General features: G+C 55.2%; 3 protein-coding genes across 3 annotated transcripts; 2 read left to right on the forward strand and 1 right to left on the reverse strand.

Annotated features, from left to right (window-relative positions):
• The first annotated feature begins 66 nt into the window (after positions 1-66).
• Positions 67-5,487, forward strand: HMCES (5-hydroxymethylcytosine binding, ES cell specific). The gene is made up of 6 exons (XM_082288504.1): positions 67-272; positions 2,031-2,174; positions 2,518-2,637; positions 3,210-3,370; positions 3,822-4,014; positions 4,427-5,487. The coding sequence occupies exons 1-6, from the start codon at positions 90-92 to the stop codon at positions 4,631-4,633; spliced, it is 1,008 nt and encodes a 335-aa protein (XP_082144630.1). The 5' UTR covers positions 67-89; the 3' UTR covers positions 4,634-5,487.
• Positions 5,488-7,118: 1,631 nt separating this feature from the next.
• On the forward strand, positions 7,119-8,706 carry LOC309576919 (histone H2A type 2-B). The gene is made up of 2 exons (XM_082288517.1): positions 7,119-7,167; positions 7,239-8,706. Exon 2 carries the CDS (start codon positions 7,305-7,307, stop codon positions 7,683-7,685), a length of 381 nt encoding a protein of 126 aa, XP_082144643.1. The 5' UTR covers positions 7,119-7,167; positions 7,239-7,304; the 3' UTR covers positions 7,686-8,706.
• A 3,729-nt stretch (positions 8,707-12,435) lies between these two features.
• On the reverse strand, positions 12,436-13,909 carry H1-10 (H1.10 linker histone). Its single transcript, XM_082288528.1, has one exon. The coding sequence runs from the start codon at positions 13,697-13,699 to the stop codon at positions 13,043-13,045; it is 657 nt and encodes a 218-aa protein (XP_082144654.1). The 5' UTR covers positions 13,700-13,909; the 3' UTR covers positions 12,436-13,042.
• Positions 13,910-20,528: the final 6,619 nt, after the last annotated feature.

The raw sequence follows: 20,528 nt of genomic DNA on the forward strand, positions 1-20,528 counted from the left end.
CGCGGGCCGGCCCTGCCCCCGGCCGCAGCCCCTCCCCGCGGGCGGGCGGCAGCGGAGCGCGGCGCCCGGTGCCCCGCAGAGCCGGCGGGATGTGCGGGCGCACCGCCTGCTCCCTGGGCGCCGACAACCTCCGCCGGGCCTGCGCCTACCGCGACCGCCGGGGCCGGCACCGACAGCCCGAGTGGGTGCGGGGGGAGCGGTACCAGCCCTCCTACAACAAGGGCCCGCAATCCAGCGGCCCCGTGCTGCTCTCCCGCCGCCACCTCCACCAGGTACCTCCTCCCTCGCTTCGCGGACCGGCCACACGGGCGGTAGGGCCGCATCCCGGCTCCGGCGGGGGCCATTTGCGGCGGGGGGCGGGTGCTGGGCATCCTGCGGCTCAAATCGGAGCGGAGGGAAGGAGGCCGTGCCTCCCGAGGGGTGGGGGACTCGCTCTGAGCGGCCGCGATTTGTTTGGTTTCGCTTTGCTGTACGTGGCAGGTATTGAATTTTCTAATTGCAAAAATGTCGCTTCTTGTTAACATTTACATGTTCAGAAGGAGGAGAGGAATCGGTACCGTGCTTCCAGCACAGTGTTTATGTTTTCTGCAAAAATGCGTATGTAAGTGCTTAACCTTGGTAGAGTTTTTTCCCAAAGGCCTGTAATTGCTCTGCTGGTTTTAATCGGCTTTCCTGAGGCGCTTTTTTTTTTTTTTTTTTTTTTAATTTCACAATTCTGCGGCGTGTGTCCAGGTCACGTTGATAGTAGGGGAGAGTAGAGAGAGAAAAAAATTAAAAATCTCAACTCTGGAGCGGTACAGTAGCTGTACACCTGTGCTGACCGTTGTCCCCGCTAATTTAAGCCTCACCCGACCTCCCCCGGACAACCTGGGCAACCTCTACGGCTGTTGGTGCTGCTCGTTTGGTTTCACACAGAAAGGCTGCCCGGCCAACTGCTGCTCTTTGGCGTTCAGTGGGGTGAAACGGGGTGTGCTCAATCGGAACACCCCGATCTGGACCCGCTCTGCTCTCCCTCCCCAGCTGGTGGGGCACCTGCACTTTGCAGCCGTTACTGGCACAGGTGATCAGGTGGGACCACTCAGGAGGGCCGTGGCCAATGCCATCAGGCATCCCTCGTGCGCTCCTTTCCTGCTTTGGGAGTCCCACGTTCCCCCGAGAGTAGGCAATAGAGCTGATGGGGCAGGGAATGTGGTACAGGTCACAGGCAGACACTTGCTTAGTTGTCCATCACTGTTCAAGTTGTTGGGATGCTGGTGCGGTGTTGGGTGTCCCTTTTTGCCACTCCTGCCCTGAGGGAGGCTCTAAAAGACTGCACAGAACTGGGCACATACACATCCCTGCATACACACAATAGTAGGTGTATGTGTGTGTCTATCTACTGCAGTCCTTTGGGAGCAAACAGCCCAGGAGGTGCTGCCAGGGCTGTGGGCAGAAAGTGAGAGCAAGCTGGGGGAGAATTGAAAGCCACAAACTGCTTCCTTTGTCCAAAGGCAGGTAATATGCAAAGCACAAGCAGTGAAAGTGCACCAGGTCAGGAGAAATCACATTATTAAAATGAAAGTGAGGCTTTTACCCCTTTGGAATGTTTGGTGTCACCGGGGGAGGTTTTGAGGACTTTGACACCAGCCTGACATGGCTGTTTACTCAAGAGCTCAGGAGTTCACGTCTCCAGCCATTTCCACTAAAAACAACCTGTGTTATTTCTTCCAGAAAGTTGTTGGGTGAGCCTCACGGAGACAGTTCTTTATTCCTGCAAAATATTAATGTGCTTTCTACTGAAGATTAATTCTTACAGGAAGACTGTTAAGAATATTGAGAGTTATAATTAGTGGCTATTTCTGCATGGCTTGTGAGGGAGGGGCAGTGAGCCCCAGCTTGTCTCTTGGCAGAGATGCTGGCCAGATTTGCTCTTTTAGGAGGAAAGGCCACATCCACAGGACTTCCCAAAGCCCCTCTCTCAAGCTGTGGGGATGCTTGTGGTCTCTGTGATGTGGCTCTGACCTGAGGTGTTTTTCTGTCTCATTCGAAAGGATGCTGACTCCTCTGAGCGGGTTCTCATGGACATGCGCTGGGGCCTGGTGCCGTCCTGGTTTAAACAGGACAACCCCTCCAAACTGCAGTTCAACACTTCCAACTGCCGCAGCGATACCATGCTGAGCAAGTCCTCCTACAAGGTGAGCTGCTGCCACCTTTGTGTCCTGCTTGAAGAAATCTTGTAGTTGGCAAAACCAGGGCTGAAACATCTGCTGAGTGTGAGTGCTGGTCACCACTCGCTGTTGCACAGGGGAGCAAGTCCCTGTACTGCAAAGCTGGGGGTTTCACTAAGACAGAAGAACTGAAAAGGCAGTTACTAGCAAAGCTCGTCATAGCACTAGTGGTGGCATTTGTGCGTCCCAGGGATAATTTAGGAAAGCCCTGGGAGGGAGTGAGAGGGCTGGGTGGTCGTAGGAGCCCTGTTCTCCATTGCAGGCTGCCTGAGGCTGCTGTTAACTGCTCACTTGTGCTGTCTCTCCTCAGGGTGCTCTCCTCAAGGGCAAGCGCTGCGTGGTCCTGGCAGATGGCTTCTACGAGTGGCAGCAGCAGAGTGGGGGGAAGCAACCCTATTTCATTTACTTCCCCCAGACCAAGGACGCCATGGTAGGGAGTCCCTCACTGTGTCTGAGCACTTGCACCCAGCTCTGGGCCTCTGCTCCATCCAGCTGCCTGGGGAGCAGCCCACTTCCCTCTTGCTGTGCCCATCTCTAGGAGTCTGTTTCCCAGTAGGGCTGTGTTCTGCACTGGGCTTGGCACTCTGTCATCCCTCTGTGGCTGGCAGTCCCCACCGCAGCGGTCTCCAGGCTGTAAAAGGTGACACAGCGTCCCCGCTGTCACGGTCACTGCTCCCCACATGCCGGATATTTGCATGGGTGGGCAGTGTGGCTCACAGGGGACTGGGCTGGGAGTTTCACTACCTCTTTCCTTTGGCTGAACCAGTGGTTGGGGTGTTCAGATGGGGACGAGAGCACTGGCTTACCTGTGAGAAGGTGAGGGTCTGGTACCTCTCCTGGAGTTACCTCAAATCAGTAGAAAGACTCTTGGAAAGCTTCAAGAGTAGTTCTGTTTGTGATGCAGATCTGAGTCACTGACCTGCCTCAGCACTGGCAGATCTGTGCTGCTTTGGCTGTGCATGGGCCAGCACTGACCAGGACAATGGGGCCTCTCTCCTGCAGGACAAGGAGACAGAGGGAGATGAGGAATGGAAAGGATGGAGGTTGCTCACTATGGCTGGGATTTTTGACTGCTGGGAGCCACCATCGGGAGGAGAAATGCTGTACACTTACACCATCATCACCGTAGATGCCTCCAAGGATGTGAGCTTCATCCATCACAGGCAAGTGAGAGCAGGCAAGGGGGTTGCAGGGTGGAGGGGGATGAGGGAGGAGAACTGCACCTTTAGACACCAGCCTGGCAGCTCACAGGCACGGAGTGCAGCCTCCTCCTCCTGCTCTCAGAGAAAAGTGCTACAACATTACTGACTCATTTCTGGTCACCAGCTCCTGCCCTTTCCATAAATCATCATCTTTGTGCCCCCACGGGTGGCAGTTGGAATTGGATCACTTTCTGGAATTGGTCTCCCTGCCTGACCCGTCTGCCTCTTCCAGCAAATCAGCTACCTGGGTGAAGTGAATGCACACTGCCTTGTGGAAGAGCAATCCTGCTGCTTCAGTTTTCCCTGTTTTCCCCAAGCTGCCAGCTCCTTGCTAGCTTACAAGTCTGGCTTTTGCCACCACACTCTGCCATATTGGTGCTGAGCTTTGGCTCCTGTCTGTCTTAACCCTTAGGATGCCAGCCATCCTGGATGGGGATGAAGCCATCAGGAAATGGCTGGACTTTGCTGAAGTGCCAACCCAAGAAGCTGTTAAACTCATCCAGCCCACAGAGAACATTGTTTTCCACCCAGTGTCCACCTTTGTCAACAACATCCGCAACAACGCACCCGAGTGTGTTGCACCCATCGAGCTGGGAGCCAAGAAGGTGGGTGCTGGTAGGGGCTTGGTGAGGGGGAGCTCAGCCACAATGATGTCCCTGAGGCGGGTCAGAGCTGCCAGGTTTCGGGGGGGGGGGGGGGTGGCAGTAGACAATGTCTGCAGGGCATGCCCATGCTTGATGCTGGAGTGCTGAGCCCTGGACAGATTCCCTTCCCTCTGCTTCCAGAAATAAACTGTCAGCCCATGCCAGGATTTTGTTGCCAAATGAGGCAAATTCCATGTGAAATGGGTCTTGGAACAAGCCTGTTCCTAGCAGTCTGGGGAACCTCCCACAGATGTGCCTGACTGCACATTGCTCCAGCCTCCACATCCCGCTCTGGACCAGCTCTCGGAGCCGGCTGGCTGCCCTGCTCTCACTGTGCTTCTGACTTCTCTCACACTGTCTTTTGTCTCTCCAGGAGGTCAAAGCCACCCCAAGCAACAAAGTGATGCTGGGCTGGTTAAAAAGCTCCCAAGAGGGCTCTCCCCAGAAGAAAGAAAATGATTTGCCCAAGTGGACAAGTCAGTTCATCCACAGCCCTTCGCCCAAGAAAACCAGCGCAGATGTCCTGCAGCAGTGGCTGGGGAAGCAGGGACAGCCAGCTGCGAAGAAGCGCAAGGCTTAGGCACCAGCTGGGATGGCTGGCCATCCCTTTTACCCCTGATTTTCCTCAGCAGAGTGAGAAATGGTATTTTTAGGAAGGCTTTGCAGACTGTTGTTGAGATCATCCAAGCCTCTCAGGTGTTGATCTGCTGCTCTAGGTTGTTGTCTCTCTTCTTTGTGTTTTGTTAGAGGTTGACATTTGTCTGTAAATATTTTGGCTTTGTCTTGTGTGGACAGGAATGAATATAACCTATTGGCCTCCCTCCCTGCCAGTCATGCCAAATGAAGATAAATCCCTGAGAAGCATCTCAGCCTGCCAGGGAGGAACAGCTTCTGCCTCCTGACAATGTTCATGTCTCCTTCTGTTTGGTTTTCTCTTCTGGTTTTTTTGGTGTTAAACTGATACCTCTTTTCCCCTTAATTCCACACTGATTCTGTGCAAATTCCTTTCCAATACTCTTGCCCTCAAAAGATGGCTGCAGTACAGAGGAACAAGCCGTAAGTATTATGAGGAAACCCCAGGCTGGGAAGATCTGCCAGATCCACTGTGCTCTGCACCAGCATTGCTACATGCATTCATAGCTCTTAAACAGGGAGATGTTCAAATGGCTCCTGGGAGGAGCTGGACTCTGCTTGGGTTTCCCTGCAGGCAGCAGGGTGGAACAGTATGTCTGTCACGTTGTTTGTACAATCATTTTGTTAATGGGATCTGAAGACTTAGAGAGGATTTCCTTGATCTGGGGAGGGATGCACTCTGCCTTATTTGAAAAGGTCAGTCATTAAAGCCCAGATAACCAAAGTGCCATTCCAGAGCAACATAGGGCTGTTGTTTTTGAGGTCAGGGATTTTGTAAACAGAGCCAGATGTTACAGACCAAAAGCCTTACACGGTGAAATCTTTGCTAGAAATCAGTACTTTCTTTGTGTTGGAAGCAATAAAATGGGCTTCACTGGCTGGCTGCGCCGTGCTCTTGTCCATGTGCGCGTCTGTGTTCCCCCACTGCAGCCCCAGTCCTGCTTTGCAGACAGAGCTTGTACCTCCTCTCATCTGCTGAGGAGGAGACCACCTACCCACTGCTGAGGTCTGAGGGTACGGGCAAGGCTGTGTTGCTGGAGCATTTCCATTTGCCAGTGGTAAATACTCCCTGGGGATTGATTCTGGGGCTCCTCTAGAATTGTCTGTCCCTGGGGAGCTGCAGGGGTGGCTGTAGCTGAGGCTTGTCCCTGGGGAGGGACAGCAGAGCCAGGGCAGGAGCCACAGGACGGACACCTGGGGAGACCCAAGTGCTCTTGGAGTGAAATCTGCCTCTGAATCCCTCTCGTGCTACAGAGGCAGCTGAGCCCAGGTTTCCTGGCTTATGGGAAACGGGTGGGATTAGGATTTCTATCCAGAAAGCCTGTTGCTAGCTGGCTCCTCATTGCTGTCACCATGACTTGAGGCAAGAGAATCACTGTGGTAGCAGCTCCTGGCAGAATAGATTTTTGGCTGCTGGCACTGTCACCTTGATGCCTGTCCTTGCAGGAGCCACAGGAAGAGGTTTCTCTCCCTGCCTGCCCATCGCTGTTCCAGGATGTGCTGCTCAGCTGCCCCAGACTAGTCAGTGCTGACTGCAGACCAGGCTTTTCTAAAGGTCACCAGCTCATCTCAAATTCATTTCAGGTTTCCAGTTGCTGTGGAGGGCGTGAAGATGCTGAGCACGAGTGGGGGGATGCTCAACTTTCCCTGCTCTGGAGAACATAATCCTTCCCCTGGGGATGCAGGGGCAATGCAAAGGCACAGGGTACAGGTTATCTCCCTCCAGACTGTGAGCACCAGCAGCAGCATCGCCAAAAAAAAACCCCCAAAACCCCTAGACTGAGTGTTTACTGAGGCGGTGTTATTGCTGAGCTACATCACCTTTAAACTGGTGTCTGGCTGCTTGCCCAAGGTTGTTTGACGCCCTTTCTCTAACCTGGTGTGGAGATGACCCCAATCAACTGGCCTGTCCACAGAAACTGATTTGGGAGAAACTTTCCCCTTTGATACGTGAGGAGACAAGGGACGGTAGTACTCGCTGCGGGTTGCCCTCCCTGTCGGGGGATCTTTCCCCCATAGCGTCGCCCTGGCCCGCAGACTTTGGTATCCTCTCAGGAGAGACATCCCGCTGGCCGAGGACGAGGCCATTCGGGCAAGGCACAAACGGGCACAGTGCTGCCGGGACACCCACGGGGCCTTCGGCCAACCCCCCCTCTCCCTACATCCTCGGCCCGACGCAGCCACGAAGCAGCTCCCGGGGCGCGGGGAGCGCCGGCGGGAGCCGGGACCGGCCGGAGCGCGGGCAGGGCCGCGTCACCGCCCGCCCTGGGCGCCGGCCCGCGGCGCAGCCGGGGCGCTGCGAGCCCTATGCAAATCAGGGATCGGCACGGTGACCAATCAGCGCCGCGGCGGCAGCGGCGGCAGCCAATGGGACGAGGCGTGCGGCGGGCGGGCAGCGATATCCGCGGCGCGGCGGCGGCAGCGCGGGCAGTGCGGCGGCGGGAGGCGCGCAGGGCGGAGCGGCGGCGGCGGCTCCTGCGGGTAAGGGCGGCGCGGTGCGGGCGGGGACGGCGCGGCCCCCGCGCGGTGTAACGGCGTTTGTCTCCCCGCAGGCGCCGGGACCCTCTGTGCGCGGCGCTACTTGAGAGGCGGGGGCGAGGGGCCGCTGCCTGCCGGCCATGTCGGGCCGGGGGAAGTCCGGCGGAAAGGCGCGGGCCAAGGCCAAGTCGCGCTCGTCGCGGGCCGGGCTGCAGTTCCCCGTGGGGCGGGTGCATCGGCTGCTGCGGAAGGGTAACTACGCGGAGCGGGTGGGCGCCGGGGCGCCGGTGTACCTGGCGGCCGTGCTGGAGTACCTGTCGGCTGAGATCCTGGAGCTGGCGGGCAACGCGGCTCGCGACAACAAGAAGACGCGCATCATCCCGCGGCACCTGCAGCTCGCCATCCGCAACGACGAGGAGCTCAACAAGCTGCTGGGCGGCGTGACCATCGCCCAGGGCGGCGTCCTGCCCAACATCCAGGCCGTGCTGCTGCCCAAGAAGACGCAGAGCTCCAAGAAGTGAGCGCTGCCCCCCGTCCCCTGCCCCCAGCTCCCTTCTCACCACTGCCTCACCTCTCCTCTCAACGTGGCTGGGGTTCCCCGTCCTGCCTCTCAGCCCGGGCTGGCTGGTGAGCCCTGGCAGCACCCCACCAGCTCTTCACTAGTCCCCCTGGCCTGGGCTGCGGCAGGGTGCTGGGCGAGCATGGGTGAGGTCAGGCCCTGCTTGTGCCCCTACTCTGCCTTTCTTCCCTCTGGAAGAAGTGGTTTTGGAGGAGGCAGCTGGATCACAGCTGTTTGCGGTGGTGACATCTGGAGCCGTGTGGTTAGGTCACAGTGCAGAGCTGCTGGTAGCTGCTGAGGATTGTTGTAGTTGGCACAGGAATGGACACAGGCACCCCCAGCTGCCTCTCCCCTCCGCCAGCCCTGGGACTGTGCAGGGCCCCCCCAGCTGGCCCTGCTCGCCCTGGCGTGTACTCGCTGCTGCCGTGCCCCCGCCTCCATCCTCAGCAATGCCATCCCGGCCGCACTGCAGCTGCGAGGGCAGGGGGCTGGAATATGTGAAGAGGAGGAAAAGTTTCTCCATTGGCAAGAAGTGGCTGTTAGTCTTAGTTTTGTTCATGGTAAAACTAGTGCATTGCCTACTGTAAAGAAGCTTTGGTCCTATTTATTTTAAGGTCTCTATTTTTGGGTACTTCCCTGTAAAGTCACCTCCTCGCAGCTCCCTGGCTCGGTGGGTGCTGGGGTACTCGGTGTTCCCACATGCTGTGGGCCCTGGTAGCGGGGTGGGGTGGAGGCTGCGGTGACAAATCCCCTCGGAGAGCGTCGCAAGGTCAGGCGCCCGCCGGGAGCGGGAGCTGCCATCTTCTGCCATGGCTCCCCTCCTCTCCCAGCTGCAGAAGCCCTTCGTCTCGCTGAGAGCTACCCTGTACCCTGGTTTCACTTCTGGAAATGACATACTGTGTCTCCTTTTTGTTGTTGTTTGTTTGTTCAGCACTATTTCTGGCTCTGAGAAATAAAGTGATGATGATATCTGTTAACTGTAACCCTTTATGGATTAATATTTCTTTTGAAAACCACTAGAGTTTGTATTGAAGCGCACTCCTGGCTAGTGCCGTGTTTATTTCCTGGCTGTGTGGCTAGTGTCGAGCATGGGGGCAGGATAGCTGTCCCGTGACCCCTGGAATAGCTGATGCAGAGACAGCTTTCCTGCTGCCCAGCGCAGCCGCTTCTGTGAGGCCAATAGTCGTGTGCATGCGGCAGTGTCGAGGCAATCGGACCTAGACCTTCATCACATGTTTTTTAAGTAAAAAAGAGCATCTTCTATTTATGTGCTGTAAGTAGCATGTGTTCAACCTATTGAATCAGCTGTTAATCTTGTGGATGAAGTAACCTACCCTGGCTCTGAGTTTAATGTTATCTAGAGTAGATGAATCTGGATGCTTGTCAGCTGGCTTTACGCAGGGGTTTTTCACTCTGGCACGTGGGAGCGGTGTGTTCACTGGTGTCGTGCTGATGGGGGCGTGGAGGTGTCCCATGGTTCTGCTGGGGTATCCTGACCTCGGTGGGTGGGGGCAGCAGGGCACAGCCCCACTGCAGCAGCACAGATCCCCTGGGATCTCTCTGCCTCCTGCAAAGGGACTGTTACCATCAGCGAGGGGGGGATGAGCAGTTTCCTTTCTGCTGCCCAGTGTGGTGGTCAATGTGTCTGTATCCTAGTGTCTTGTTCTCTCCCTCTTGTTTTCTCCAGGACCAGCATTCTGTAAACCTGAGAGTGCTTGTATTTCTTAGAAAAATGCAGAACTTGTGATACTGAAAAGAATGGTGCAAACCTGATATCTGATTAAACTGGTTCCCTGTTGAATGCTCTTAAATGTGCTGTGTGTTGTCACCTCATCAAACCCACGGAATCTGGCAGGCTCTCTGGTGTCTGGGCTCTGTGTTCTCCAAGGGGAAGGACTAGTAAAACACCAGACAGGACCACTGCTAGACTGGGTGTTTACCCTTCGCTCAGACAGAGAGTCTTTTCCTACCCTGGGAGCAGATAATACTGTTGTCTGGCTCTTTTCCCTGCTATGGGAATGCCACATTGCCTGCTTGCTCTGTCATGAGTGCCAGGAAGCTTCAGCTGCTCCTGGCTAGGTGCAGTGGAGGAGGAGTGAGGCTGGACCCAGGACCCTCCCCCAGTGCTGGAGGTGCCCCGTGGGCTGCTCCAGGACCCTTTGGGTGCCCTTGCAGGCAGGTAGGCAGAGATGAGAAAAGGTGATCTTGAAGAGAAGGAAGGAACTTGCAGATGCAAGGCTGTTTGTTACTCTCACACCCTCTCCTTTGTTGGACATTCCCAGATGGCTGTCCTGGAGGCTACTCTACAAACCAGCATTGCACTCTGCTTGGTTTTTAGGGAGGAAGGGTTGTGGGAAGCTTGGACGACTCCCAGTGGTGTTAGGGGTGGGTGTGGTTGGTCTGTGCAGGGCTGTAGTGTAAGTCCAGGCTGGGGGTGCTGGGCTGGTCCCTGTAGGGCAGTGTCACCTGCTGCCCTGCCAACTGTGCTGCCAGCACAGGGCAGCAACAAGCACTGGTGGGGGGGGAGGCACTGCCCAGGGGCTCTGCAGTCACCCTGGATGTTGTGTGGCTCTGCTGAGGCTGGTGGAGTGCTGAGGGTGCTATGACTGGTGGCACACGTAGTGCCCTCGACACTGAGCTCCAGCTGGGTTCTGAACTTCCTCTGCTGGCATGTGACGGACCAGCTGGGAAAGCTGGGATGTTGCAAGCCAGACCGAAGGAAATCCTGTCTGTCACAGCAAGCATTGCTAAAGTGCTTGGCCTTTATCACCTCATGAACTTCACAGCTGAACATTGTTGTGACCGGGAGATTTGAAAGTCTTGGTCTTTATAATAAAGCTGGAATAAATGTGGTCACTGTCAAGCCTGCAGCTCCAGGGATGGGTCTTGTCGCTTTCTGGAGGGGTGTTACTGGTCCTGGCTCTTCGGAATGCTTCATAGCACCAGAGCAGCTGAGCTCATAAAATGTGAAGGACTTGGCTGAGTAGAGCCTTCCCCAGAGGTCAAGTGAGCCTGGAAAGGTGTGTCTTGGTCTGTGCTTCCCTTAAGGGGAGAAGGCTGGGAGGCTGCAGGATTCTTCCCTTGCCTCCTCTTGGGTACCTGAGGGTGAGATGAGCACAGACTGAGAGCTGAAAGCTGCCTGCTGCAGGAGGCTGCTGTGCATCTCACCACGTGCAGCAGAGTCTCTGCCAGCTGTGTCCCTCGGCTCTGGCAGTTTGATGAGATGAGTCACTGGCTCTTGGAAGTCCCCAGGGCTTGGGTTTCTCTCCAGAGCCTGGCCCTCACGGTTGGCAGCACCCATGGGAGCTCACTCAGGGGTGCTCCAGCATCACGGCTCCTGGCAGGCTAAGCCTGTGAGGTAAGACAGCTCCAGCTGGATTGACACAGTGTGTCACCCTGCTGCCTTCCCTGTGCTGGGCAGCTGGGGGGTCACTGCCTTCCCTCTGCTCTTACCTGCCCACAGAGAATATGCCTGCTGATCTACCTGGAGAGGTTACAGGTGTAGCAGAAGGACCTTTCTTCAGGGAGTAAAACTTGCTTCCCTTCTCCCTGCTTGTTCTCCAAGGGACAAAGGGAATCAAGCAGCTGCCCTAGGCCTGGGCCTGAGCCTGAAGGGGCTGATCCTTTCCCAGGAGTGCTGAAAGGCCCTGCCATGGCCTGGTGTGGCAGTCCCTAGGCATCACTGGCTGCTGTCCCTGTCACCTCCTCCCGGGGATGTTGCGTATGGGCCTGATCCATGCTGTGTTCCCGAGGCACGGGAGAGCATGTTGATGCTCCAGCACAGCAGCTCGCCAGGGCTGGAGCAGCTCTCAGGCGATGCTCCTGCCTGAAACTCTCTGGCTTGTGGAGGCAGTGGGGCAGGGCCCTGGTGTGGGGCTGAGAGTTGGGGTGATGGCAGCGCTGCCACGGCCTTAGCCAGAGCCGGCCTGGGAGGTACCGCGCACCTCCACCTCCTCCTGCCCTCCGTGCCCCGCTTCCCATCCCCGCTGCAGGGAGCCGGGGGCCGGATCTTGTCCCCTCTCTCTCCTGCAGCCCCGGGTCCCCGGGGCACGGAGGGCGATGAGCCGGAGCTCATCCCTCGCCCCGTGCTCCCTCCCGCAGCAGGCAGAACAAGATGGCCCAGATCCCCGTCGGGATTTACGCAACCTCGCCGGGTGCGCTATAAATAGACAGAGCCGGGGGGGCTCCGCGGCTCCCCCCGCTGCCGCTCCCGCCTGCAGGAACTCGGCTCGGGCGATGAGGGACGCTCCGGGCCGGAGGGGCGGCGGGGGTGCGCCCTGGGAGCTGCCCCTGTGGTGGAGTCGATGCCGACTGGGGCGGGGGTCTGTGCTGCGGTGTCCGCCGGGCCCCCCCCACTGCTCAAGGAGCTCAGCCGAGCGCAGCTGCGCAAGGATCGCGCTCCTCCCTTGCCTCCATGGCGAGGGACCCTCCTTCCTCTGCTCCTGTTCTCCACTCGGAGGAGGATGTGGGCTCTGGGCATCATCACCCCGACGATCCCGGCCAGCGCGGAAGCCCCACTGCCCTGCTGGGACCAGCCCCATCCCCGCCCGTTCCCCGACAGTTGCAGGGAGCACACGGGAGCGGCATTTTATACCAATTTATTTGAAACGACGATAAATGAAAAGGAGAAAAAAAAAAATGAACCCAAAAAAAGACCCCACTAACCCAAACCCTCCCCAACCCACCCACCCCCAGACCCATAAAAAAACATTAAAGGCCATTGCGGGTGCGGCCGGCGGCCGCCAGGGGGCGGCCATTCCCGCGCGCCGGGCCGTTGCCATGGCGGCGGGGCCGCGGGCCGCCAGGGGGCGCCGTGGCCCTTCGGTGCGGCCGCGGGCAGGCACGGGGCGCGCGGCGGGAGGGGCGGGGCGCGCGCGGCGGGAGGGGCGGGGCGCGCGCGGGCGGCGGGAGCGGGGCCGGCCCACGTGGCGCGGGGGGGCCCCGCCGCAAAATGGCTGCTATGGAAACCGGGCGGGAAAAATCCCTGCGAAGAACCGGGGGGACGCGGGAGGGGGTGGGGGCCGGGAACCGTCTACAGGCGGGGAGGGGCACGGCCGAAAACAAAAGGGCGCGATCGGGGAAAAGCCGCGGAGTGGGATGGGGGGGGGGAGGGGAAAGGGGGTGGAAAAAAATAAGGCGACAGAGCAGGGGAAGGGGGGCTGGGGCAGCCGCAGCCCCGCTCACCGCGCACGGCGGCGGCTGCGGAGGCGAGTCAGCAACACAAAGACAAAGCGGGTCCCCTGGGGTCCGTCCTCAGAGCAGTCTGTGCCGCGGGGCTCACAGTGCGGGGGGCGGCGGGAGGCTCCCAGCGCCCCGATCTCATGCCTTCCGGCTCTTGAGCGCCTTGGGCTTTGCCGACTTCTTCACTTTCTTACCCCCGGGGGACGCGGCTCCCTTCTTGGTGGCCTTCTTGGCTTTGCCCTTGTCCTTCTTCGCCGGCGCGCCGCTGGCTCCCTTCTTGTGCGATTTCTTCTCGGGTTTCTTGCTCTTGGCCGCCGGCTTCTCCGCCCGCCGGGTCGAGGAGGCCGTCGCCTTCTTGTGGGACTTGTGGGCGCTGCTGCCCGTGCCCCCCTCGCCGCCGCCTTCCAGCTTCTTCCTGTTGAGCTTGAAGGAGCCGTTGGCGCCGGTGCCCTTGACCTGGAGCAGCGTGTCGTTCTGTACCAGTGCCTTGATGGAGTACTTCAGGTAAGTCCTGCCGTTCTGCTGGTCGAACCAGGCCACCTTCTTAGCCTCGTTGTATATCTTGGCCAGCGACGAGCCATTGCGCTCGCCCAGCTTGCGGATCGTCTCCACCACTAACTGACTGTATTTGCCCGGCTGGTTCTTCTTCTTGTTGTTCTTCCTTTTCTTCGATGGCGACAGCGAGGCGCCGCCGCCTCCTTTCGCCTTCTTAGCAGCTGCTTTCTTCTCCGGGGAGAGCGGCGCCTCCTCTGCCTCGGTCAGGGGCAGATCGGTTTCTTCTAGCTCAACCGACATGGTGCGGGCAGTCGCGGGCCGCAGGCCGAAGCGGGGGCGGGCGGGGGCAGCGGCGGCGTGGCGGGGCCCGGCGAGCGCGCTGCGTCTGCTCCCCTCGGTCCGCGTTCTGCCGGGGCGGGCGCCGCCGCCGCCCTTTATATGGGCGCGGGGCGGACCACGTTGAGAACAACAACAGCCTGGTCCTCCGCCAGCCCCAACTTGTGCTTCTTGGGGCTCCTTCGCGAGGCTCCCGCGCCGCCGCCGGGCCCCCCCGCGCCGCCGCTCCCGCTCCGCGCCCCGCGCCCCCCGGCCCGGGCCCGCCGCCGCCCCCGCGCCCCCCGCCGCGCACCGCCCGACGACCCCCGCCCAGATTTTGGGGGCGCGGCCGGCGCAGCGGCGGCGGCGAGGAGGGGGGCGCCCGGCGCGGCGACGACTGGGGCCTCACCGCGGCCCCCCCGCCCGTCGCCGTCGCCGTCGCCCGCCGCCCAAGAGGGGCCGCCGCGGGCAGGGGGAGGCGGCGGGGGGCGGGGGGCGGTGGCGGCGGCGCTGGCCCTGGGTTCTCCGGAGGCAACTAACACAGGCGACGCCCTCCCGCGGCCGCCGGCAGCAGCGCGGAGACGCCGCGCCGAGGCCGGGGGTCCCCGCCCCGGCGACTGGGGCCGTCCTCCCACCGACTCTCACCTCCGTGGCCAACGGGAGGAGGCCCCCGGGGGAGCCCTGTGTGGCCGGTGTGACACCCCCCCCCCCCCCCGGCGGCCATCGCCCCGCAGCGGAGGTTGCGGAAAGCGCGGCGGGGCCGGGGTAGGGCTGGGGAGGGGCCGGGAAGCCTTCCGACCTGGCTCAGTGCCGTGGGTGTGGGGGGAATGTGTGAAGCGTGGTTACCCCCGCAGCCTCTGCGTGCCGTGGTAGCGGGGCGGGGGGCTGGAGCCCCGCTGCGGGCGCAGCTCTGTGTGGGCTGGGGGGGGGGGGGGGGGCAGCAGCGGTGCTCTGAACGCCCCCACTTCACCCCATCCCCCTAAATCCCACCGGGGGAACGCGGCTTCGGGGGAGGGGGGAAGTGAGTGCACGACGCCTCCCTGGCCGAGCCCTGGGGCCGGGCCAGGAGGGGCCCCTCTCCCCCTGGGAGTGGGATCCGTGTGCCCCCGCCGCGGGTGGGCCGGGGGTGTGAGTGCGCGGGGCGCCCCCGCAGCCGGCACACGCGTGTGCTGGGACGCGGGGCACAGGCAGGGGGTGTGCCCGGGTGTGCGCACCCCCTGCACATGCACACACACACCAGTGCACACACGCCTACATACACACGCACATACATGAACACACACACGGTCACACCCACACACACTGTCGCACCCCGCCCCCTGCCCACGCACGCCGAGCCCGCACAGCCCCGCCGCCTCCCCTTCCTCCTCCTCCTCCCCCTCTCCCCATCCCCCCGACTCTCTCCGCCATTTCCCTCGCCCCAGCCCCCGCCGCCGGAGGGGACGAGCCCCGACTGCCCGCCGTGTTCGGGGTCCCTGGGCAGCAGGATCCTGCCCAGCCCCGTGTGTGTCCCCACCTCGCAGCGCGGTGGCCTGTCCTGCCCTCTGCTCCCCCACCCCGAGGAGACAGCCCCCCCAGAACAGCGGCGTTCTGCCCCCCCAGCCGTGCTCAGGCACCCCTCTGATGAGTTGTGCCCAGCCTCTGGGGGCTGCGAGGCGCTCGGGCACGAAGAAGGGACGCAGCCCCAGCAGCAGGGGAGCGGCCGCGGGATCCCCCATCGGGAGCCTCTCGGAGCTTCGGGAGCATCGAATACCCACCCCTGGGACACGGCACCCACCGCCTGCACGGCTGTCACCGGGCGGGGGGGGTATGGTGTGTACGTGTGTGTAACATGCAAACACACACCTGTTCCCGTGTAAATGTAAGGCTGTAGCCCGATGGAAGCTTGCAGCTAAGCCGTCTGTAGATTGGGGTTGGTACGTATGTTACGTGTCTGTTACAGATGTGTGATATCTAATAGTTGTTATTTAATGTAATAACTACATGTAAATTTACAATAAATGTAAGTGCATGCATACACATAAAGACCTAGCTATATATTTTACAAATATTTACAAATATGAAAATTTAAGAACAATATGTGTGGGTGGGTGGGTGGATGTGTGAGCAGGGCTGGGCAGTGAGTGCACTGATCTCACCCCGGCTGTGTGGCTGGGAGCAGCAGAGGGATCCAGCCCCAATCCCCCGCCACAGAGAGCCAGGGCTGTCAGTGAGGGCTCCTCTCCCTCCCATCCATAGACAAGGCAGGGAATGGAACACACACGTGGAAATGTATGGAGGTATGTGAATAGAGTGTATGGGGGAGGCTGCTTGTGTGTGAGAGAGAGAGAAACACAGAGAATGGGAAAAAAGAGCCCCAACACACAAACATTCTGTCCCCACATGAACATCCACACTTACATGGACACAGACAGGAGCCTTGTTCACACACACACATACATACACACACACATACATACACACACACATACATACACACATACATACACACACACATACATACACACATACATACATACACACATACATACATACATACGTATCTACAGCGAGAGTGTGACAGGTTCAGAGGCAGTTCTCTCTTGCTATACATACACACATATTGGCATATATAGAAACGGGGGATGAGCGAGTGAGCGTGCTGTTCAAACATCCTCACTATGCACACACACAGAGACATATATGCATAATGTATGCAATATATATTGATATGGGGATAAGCTCTCATGCTCTTCTCTCCTGACCTCTCTGTATGCACACACAAATACATGCACACTATTCTCTCTCACTATGTACATCCCTATATGCCCGGAGACACAGACACAGTGAGTGAGAGCTGTTCACACACATTATTCTCTCTTGCTGTCTATAGGTACATGTGCATATATACTTGAGGAAAAGAGCAAGAGCTATTGTCTCTCACACACACATTTTCTATCACTCTCTCTCCCTGCCCTATATAATTGTGTAATCTCTGTATAATTCTTTCTCTGTGTGAGATACATTGTAGAGAGCAAGAGTTTTTCTCACACACACAGGACTGGCTTTGTAAAGACACATGTACAGAGAGTGTTCACACACATATGAATTTATACAAATACAATTAGAGAGAGCATTGCTTACACACCTTGTTCTCTGTTCATAGATATGCATATATATACACCTATATACTGAGCTGTTTTCACAAGACAGTCCTTTCTCTTCCTGTATAGATACATATATATGCATATATACATTTGTACTCTTATATACTCAGTTGTTCACACTTAATTTTCTGTTCACACGTAATTTTCACAGAATATATAAAGTTAGGGGAGAGCTGTCCACACACACAGTTCTCTTGCTATACACACATATATATATGTGTATACAGAGAGGGTACAGAGCTGTTCACACACGTAATTTGCTCAGTACATGGGTATACAAACATTTATTTGGAAAGAGCTGTTGAAACACAGATTCTGTTGTGACACATATATATATACACTTCTATGTGTAGATAGAGCTGTTCTCTCACATATTTCTCTCTCTACGTATTTATACACACGTATAATTAAGGAGAGAGCTGTTCACAGACAATTCTCTCATTATATATAAATAAATGCATACATTCTTACACACACACAGAGCTGCTCACACAGCAACAGTCTGTGAATAGTTCACACTAACAGTGGTCTGTTCACACACATTCTCCCTCTTGCCATATACTTAGACATATATAAATAACAAAATGCATGAGAACAATTCATACACACAAACACAGCTTCCATGACTCTCTTCGCCCTCCTCCCCCCCATCTATATTCTCTGGGATGCATAAATACATGCATATCTATGTGTGTATGTTGATACAATCTCTCTCTGTATGCACACGCATGGGTAGAGATAGTAAGAGCCATTCTCACACACAGTACTCTCTCTTGCCTTACATATGAATATATAGATGCATATATACATGTATATACAGATTCATTCATGCACAGTTCTCACTCTATATGTCCATATATCCCTACATAATTAAAGCACATCCTGTTTACACAGAAACACTATTTTCTCTGCATTGTACACATACATATGTACAGTTAGTGAGCTGTTTTCACACGATACTCCTCTCACTTTCTACATGAATACATATGTATGCATATAAACACACTCATATATGCTGTACATACGGAGAGCCTGCTTTCCTCTCACATGCACTTCTCTCCCTACAGATATAGGGATATACTTAAAGAGCTGTTAACCCTCACAGTTCTCTTCCTATATATGCACACAGATATACATATTTATATACATGCATACATACAGAGAGACAGTTGTTCATTCATGCAGTTACACAACTCTCTCTTGCTACAGACACGTGCACATGCTCCATATATGTATATACATATATACATGGATACTGGGGGGATGAGGTAGCAGGTATGGTATATATAATATACAAAGTATTATATTTATATATTATATAGACTATTTGTATATTTATAGAAGTGCATATATACACACACTGAGACAGCTGTTCAGAGAACTGTTCTCACATACAGTACTCTCTGACGTATATTCTCTCTGTATGTGTATACGTATGTTCTCACACACAAAATGCTTTTTTTGGTAATAGATAAACCTATATACATACATATATTTGTGTATATATATAAACTGTTCACACAGAGAATTCTCTTTATATAAGCATGTATATATACATAACTGGAGAAAGCACTGTTTGCACTCATATATATATATATATATACAGAGCAAGAACATGTGAGCTGTTCAGAAATGTGCATAATTCTCTCACCACATGTATATACATAGATATGTGCTTAGAAAGGGATGAGAGCTTTTTGCATACAAGTTCACCTGAAATATATATATTTTTATATATATACCCACACATAGGTACATATGCATCTACAGAGAGAGAGAGTTGTTCTCACACACACACTTCTCTCTTTCTATAAATATACACACATATATGCATATATACTGTGTATGGAGGGGAGAAAGAGTGACCTCTTCATTCACCTCTCTCTGCATGTATGTGTGTGAATATAAATATAAATATAAATATAAATATAAATATAAATATAAATATAAATATACACTCGCCAAGTGTTCACACCAGCACACAATATCTTTTGCTGTATGTCCACATCCATATGAATATATTCTATCTATTATTACATATACAATTAGAGATATTCACACGCACACGCTGTATCCCTAAAGGCACACAATGCCCTTTTTCTCCCCGCATGCACATATATACGTACAGTGAGATTGTGAGCTGCTCAGTCTTTCTCCTGCTACACACACACACGTGCATATATACATATATGAAGCGTACATGCACTATTCACACACAGACAGAGCATTCCTCAGATCTCCAGCCACACACACTTTAAACATTTAATTACATGTGTAACTAATTGTGCATGTGTCTATTTTCTGCCGTTCTTCCCGTCTTTTCCTTTTCCCCCCAAGAGGGAGAGAAAGACCTACACAGAGCATGGTAAAAAATATCCCCATCATATCCCTCGCCCTGTAAAAGTGCATGTGGGGTATCTGTGTGTGTGAGGCTTTGGCCTTTCCCACCCTCTCTTCTGCCCGCATATATGGTATCTGGGATGCATATACAGTGTGTGTGTGTGCATGTATTGATCTAGACATATATTCTCTGTCTGCATGTGTGTTTATGAAGAGCAAGTACAAGGGAGCCAGTCATTCCCCCTCCCAACTCGAACACAAATATACCCATATCCATCTCTACATCCAATTTATTTAGATATTTGTGTCTGTATTTTCTTTCTTTCTCTCCCTCCCCCTCCTCTCTTTCTCAAAGAAATATCAAAATAGCTAAACTACACACATAGAGCTGCATGTAAATGACCCTTTTATATAAAAACCAGATAGAAATAAAAAAGAATATACAACTATATAAAATATTTAAATATGTATGAAATACACTCAGAGAAGTGTATAAATAGTAAGAAAAATCTCTGTGTGTAGACAAAGAGAAAAAGCCCACACCCACAAAAATACAAGCATATATGTATAAGATAATTTAAAATGTGTCTGAATGTGTGTGATCATCTCTGTCTCTCCATGTATGGGGGCAGTAACTAATACATGGGAGTAACTAATACATACAACTAATACCTTTGTATATGTGTATATCCATGTAATTCACATTTAGATTTTCTTATATAAATAAAGTATATATGGGTGTAGTCAGATCTATGTGTGAGATAATTTTTTCTCCTCCTCTGAGTGTATATATGTATAAGAAGAAAGAAATACTTCATGCTTCATGTGTGTACATGGGTAAGGCTGCAACCACGTGTGTCTCATAAATAGAAACCTGTAACTGACTCGTGCTCTGTCTCTGAGCCTTGGGAGATTTGCCTGTGTAATACAGCAATTCACACACGCACAACTCCGTGCCTGTGCTTCTTTGTGCTCTCCTGCTTCCCTGCTGATTTGCTCTCCAGAAGATGTGTCCTGGTGAATAAATACATACACACACAGACACACATTCCTGCTGGTGTAAATGTGCTTGAGAATGTAAACAGCAAACACACCCTTGCTTGCCTAAAAACATTTGGTGTACCTACAGAAACCCGAGCATGTTTTTGTGTTTGTATCGCACGTTTCCCCCGGGCTCTGTGCGGGCGGGGGTCCCTGCACACCTGGCCTGGGGCTGCGGCGGAGCAGCCGTTTGGGGCTCCAGGTGTGCGGGGCCGGGGCTGGCACCGAGCCCGCCCCGGTGGCTGCGGCAGCGGGCCCTGGGCTGGCAGGGGGGCTCCTGCTGCGGG

This window comes from Coloeus monedula (genome assembly GCF_965178545.1).
Source record: "Coloeus monedula genome assembly, chromosome: 11".
Lineage (NCBI taxonomy): Eukaryota > Metazoa > Chordata > Aves > Passeriformes > Corvidae > Coloeus > Coloeus monedula.

Bases quoted from the DNA above. Each gene is read 5' to 3' on its own strand.
- LOC309576919 (XM_082288517.1), top strand. From the start codon at position 7,305: ATGTCGGGCCGGGGGAAGTCCGGCGGAAAGGCGCGGGCCAAGGCCAAG.
- H1-10 (XM_082288528.1), bottom strand. From the start codon at position 13,699: ATGTCGGTTGAGCTAGAAGAAACCGATCTGCCCCTGACCGAGGCAGAG.
- HMCES (XM_082288504.1), top strand. From the start codon at position 90: ATGTGCGGGCGCACCGCCTGCTCCCTGGGCGCCGACAACCTCCGCCGG. The intron at 2,175-2,517 runs GTGAGCTGCTGC...GTCTCTCCTCAG, and splicing joins TGAGCAAGTCCTCCTACAAG to GGTGCTCTCCTCAAGGGCAA. The intron at 4,015-4,426 runs GTGGGTGCTGGT...TTGTCTCTCCAG, and splicing joins TCGAGCTGGGAGCCAAGAAG to GAGGTCAAAGCCACCCCAAG.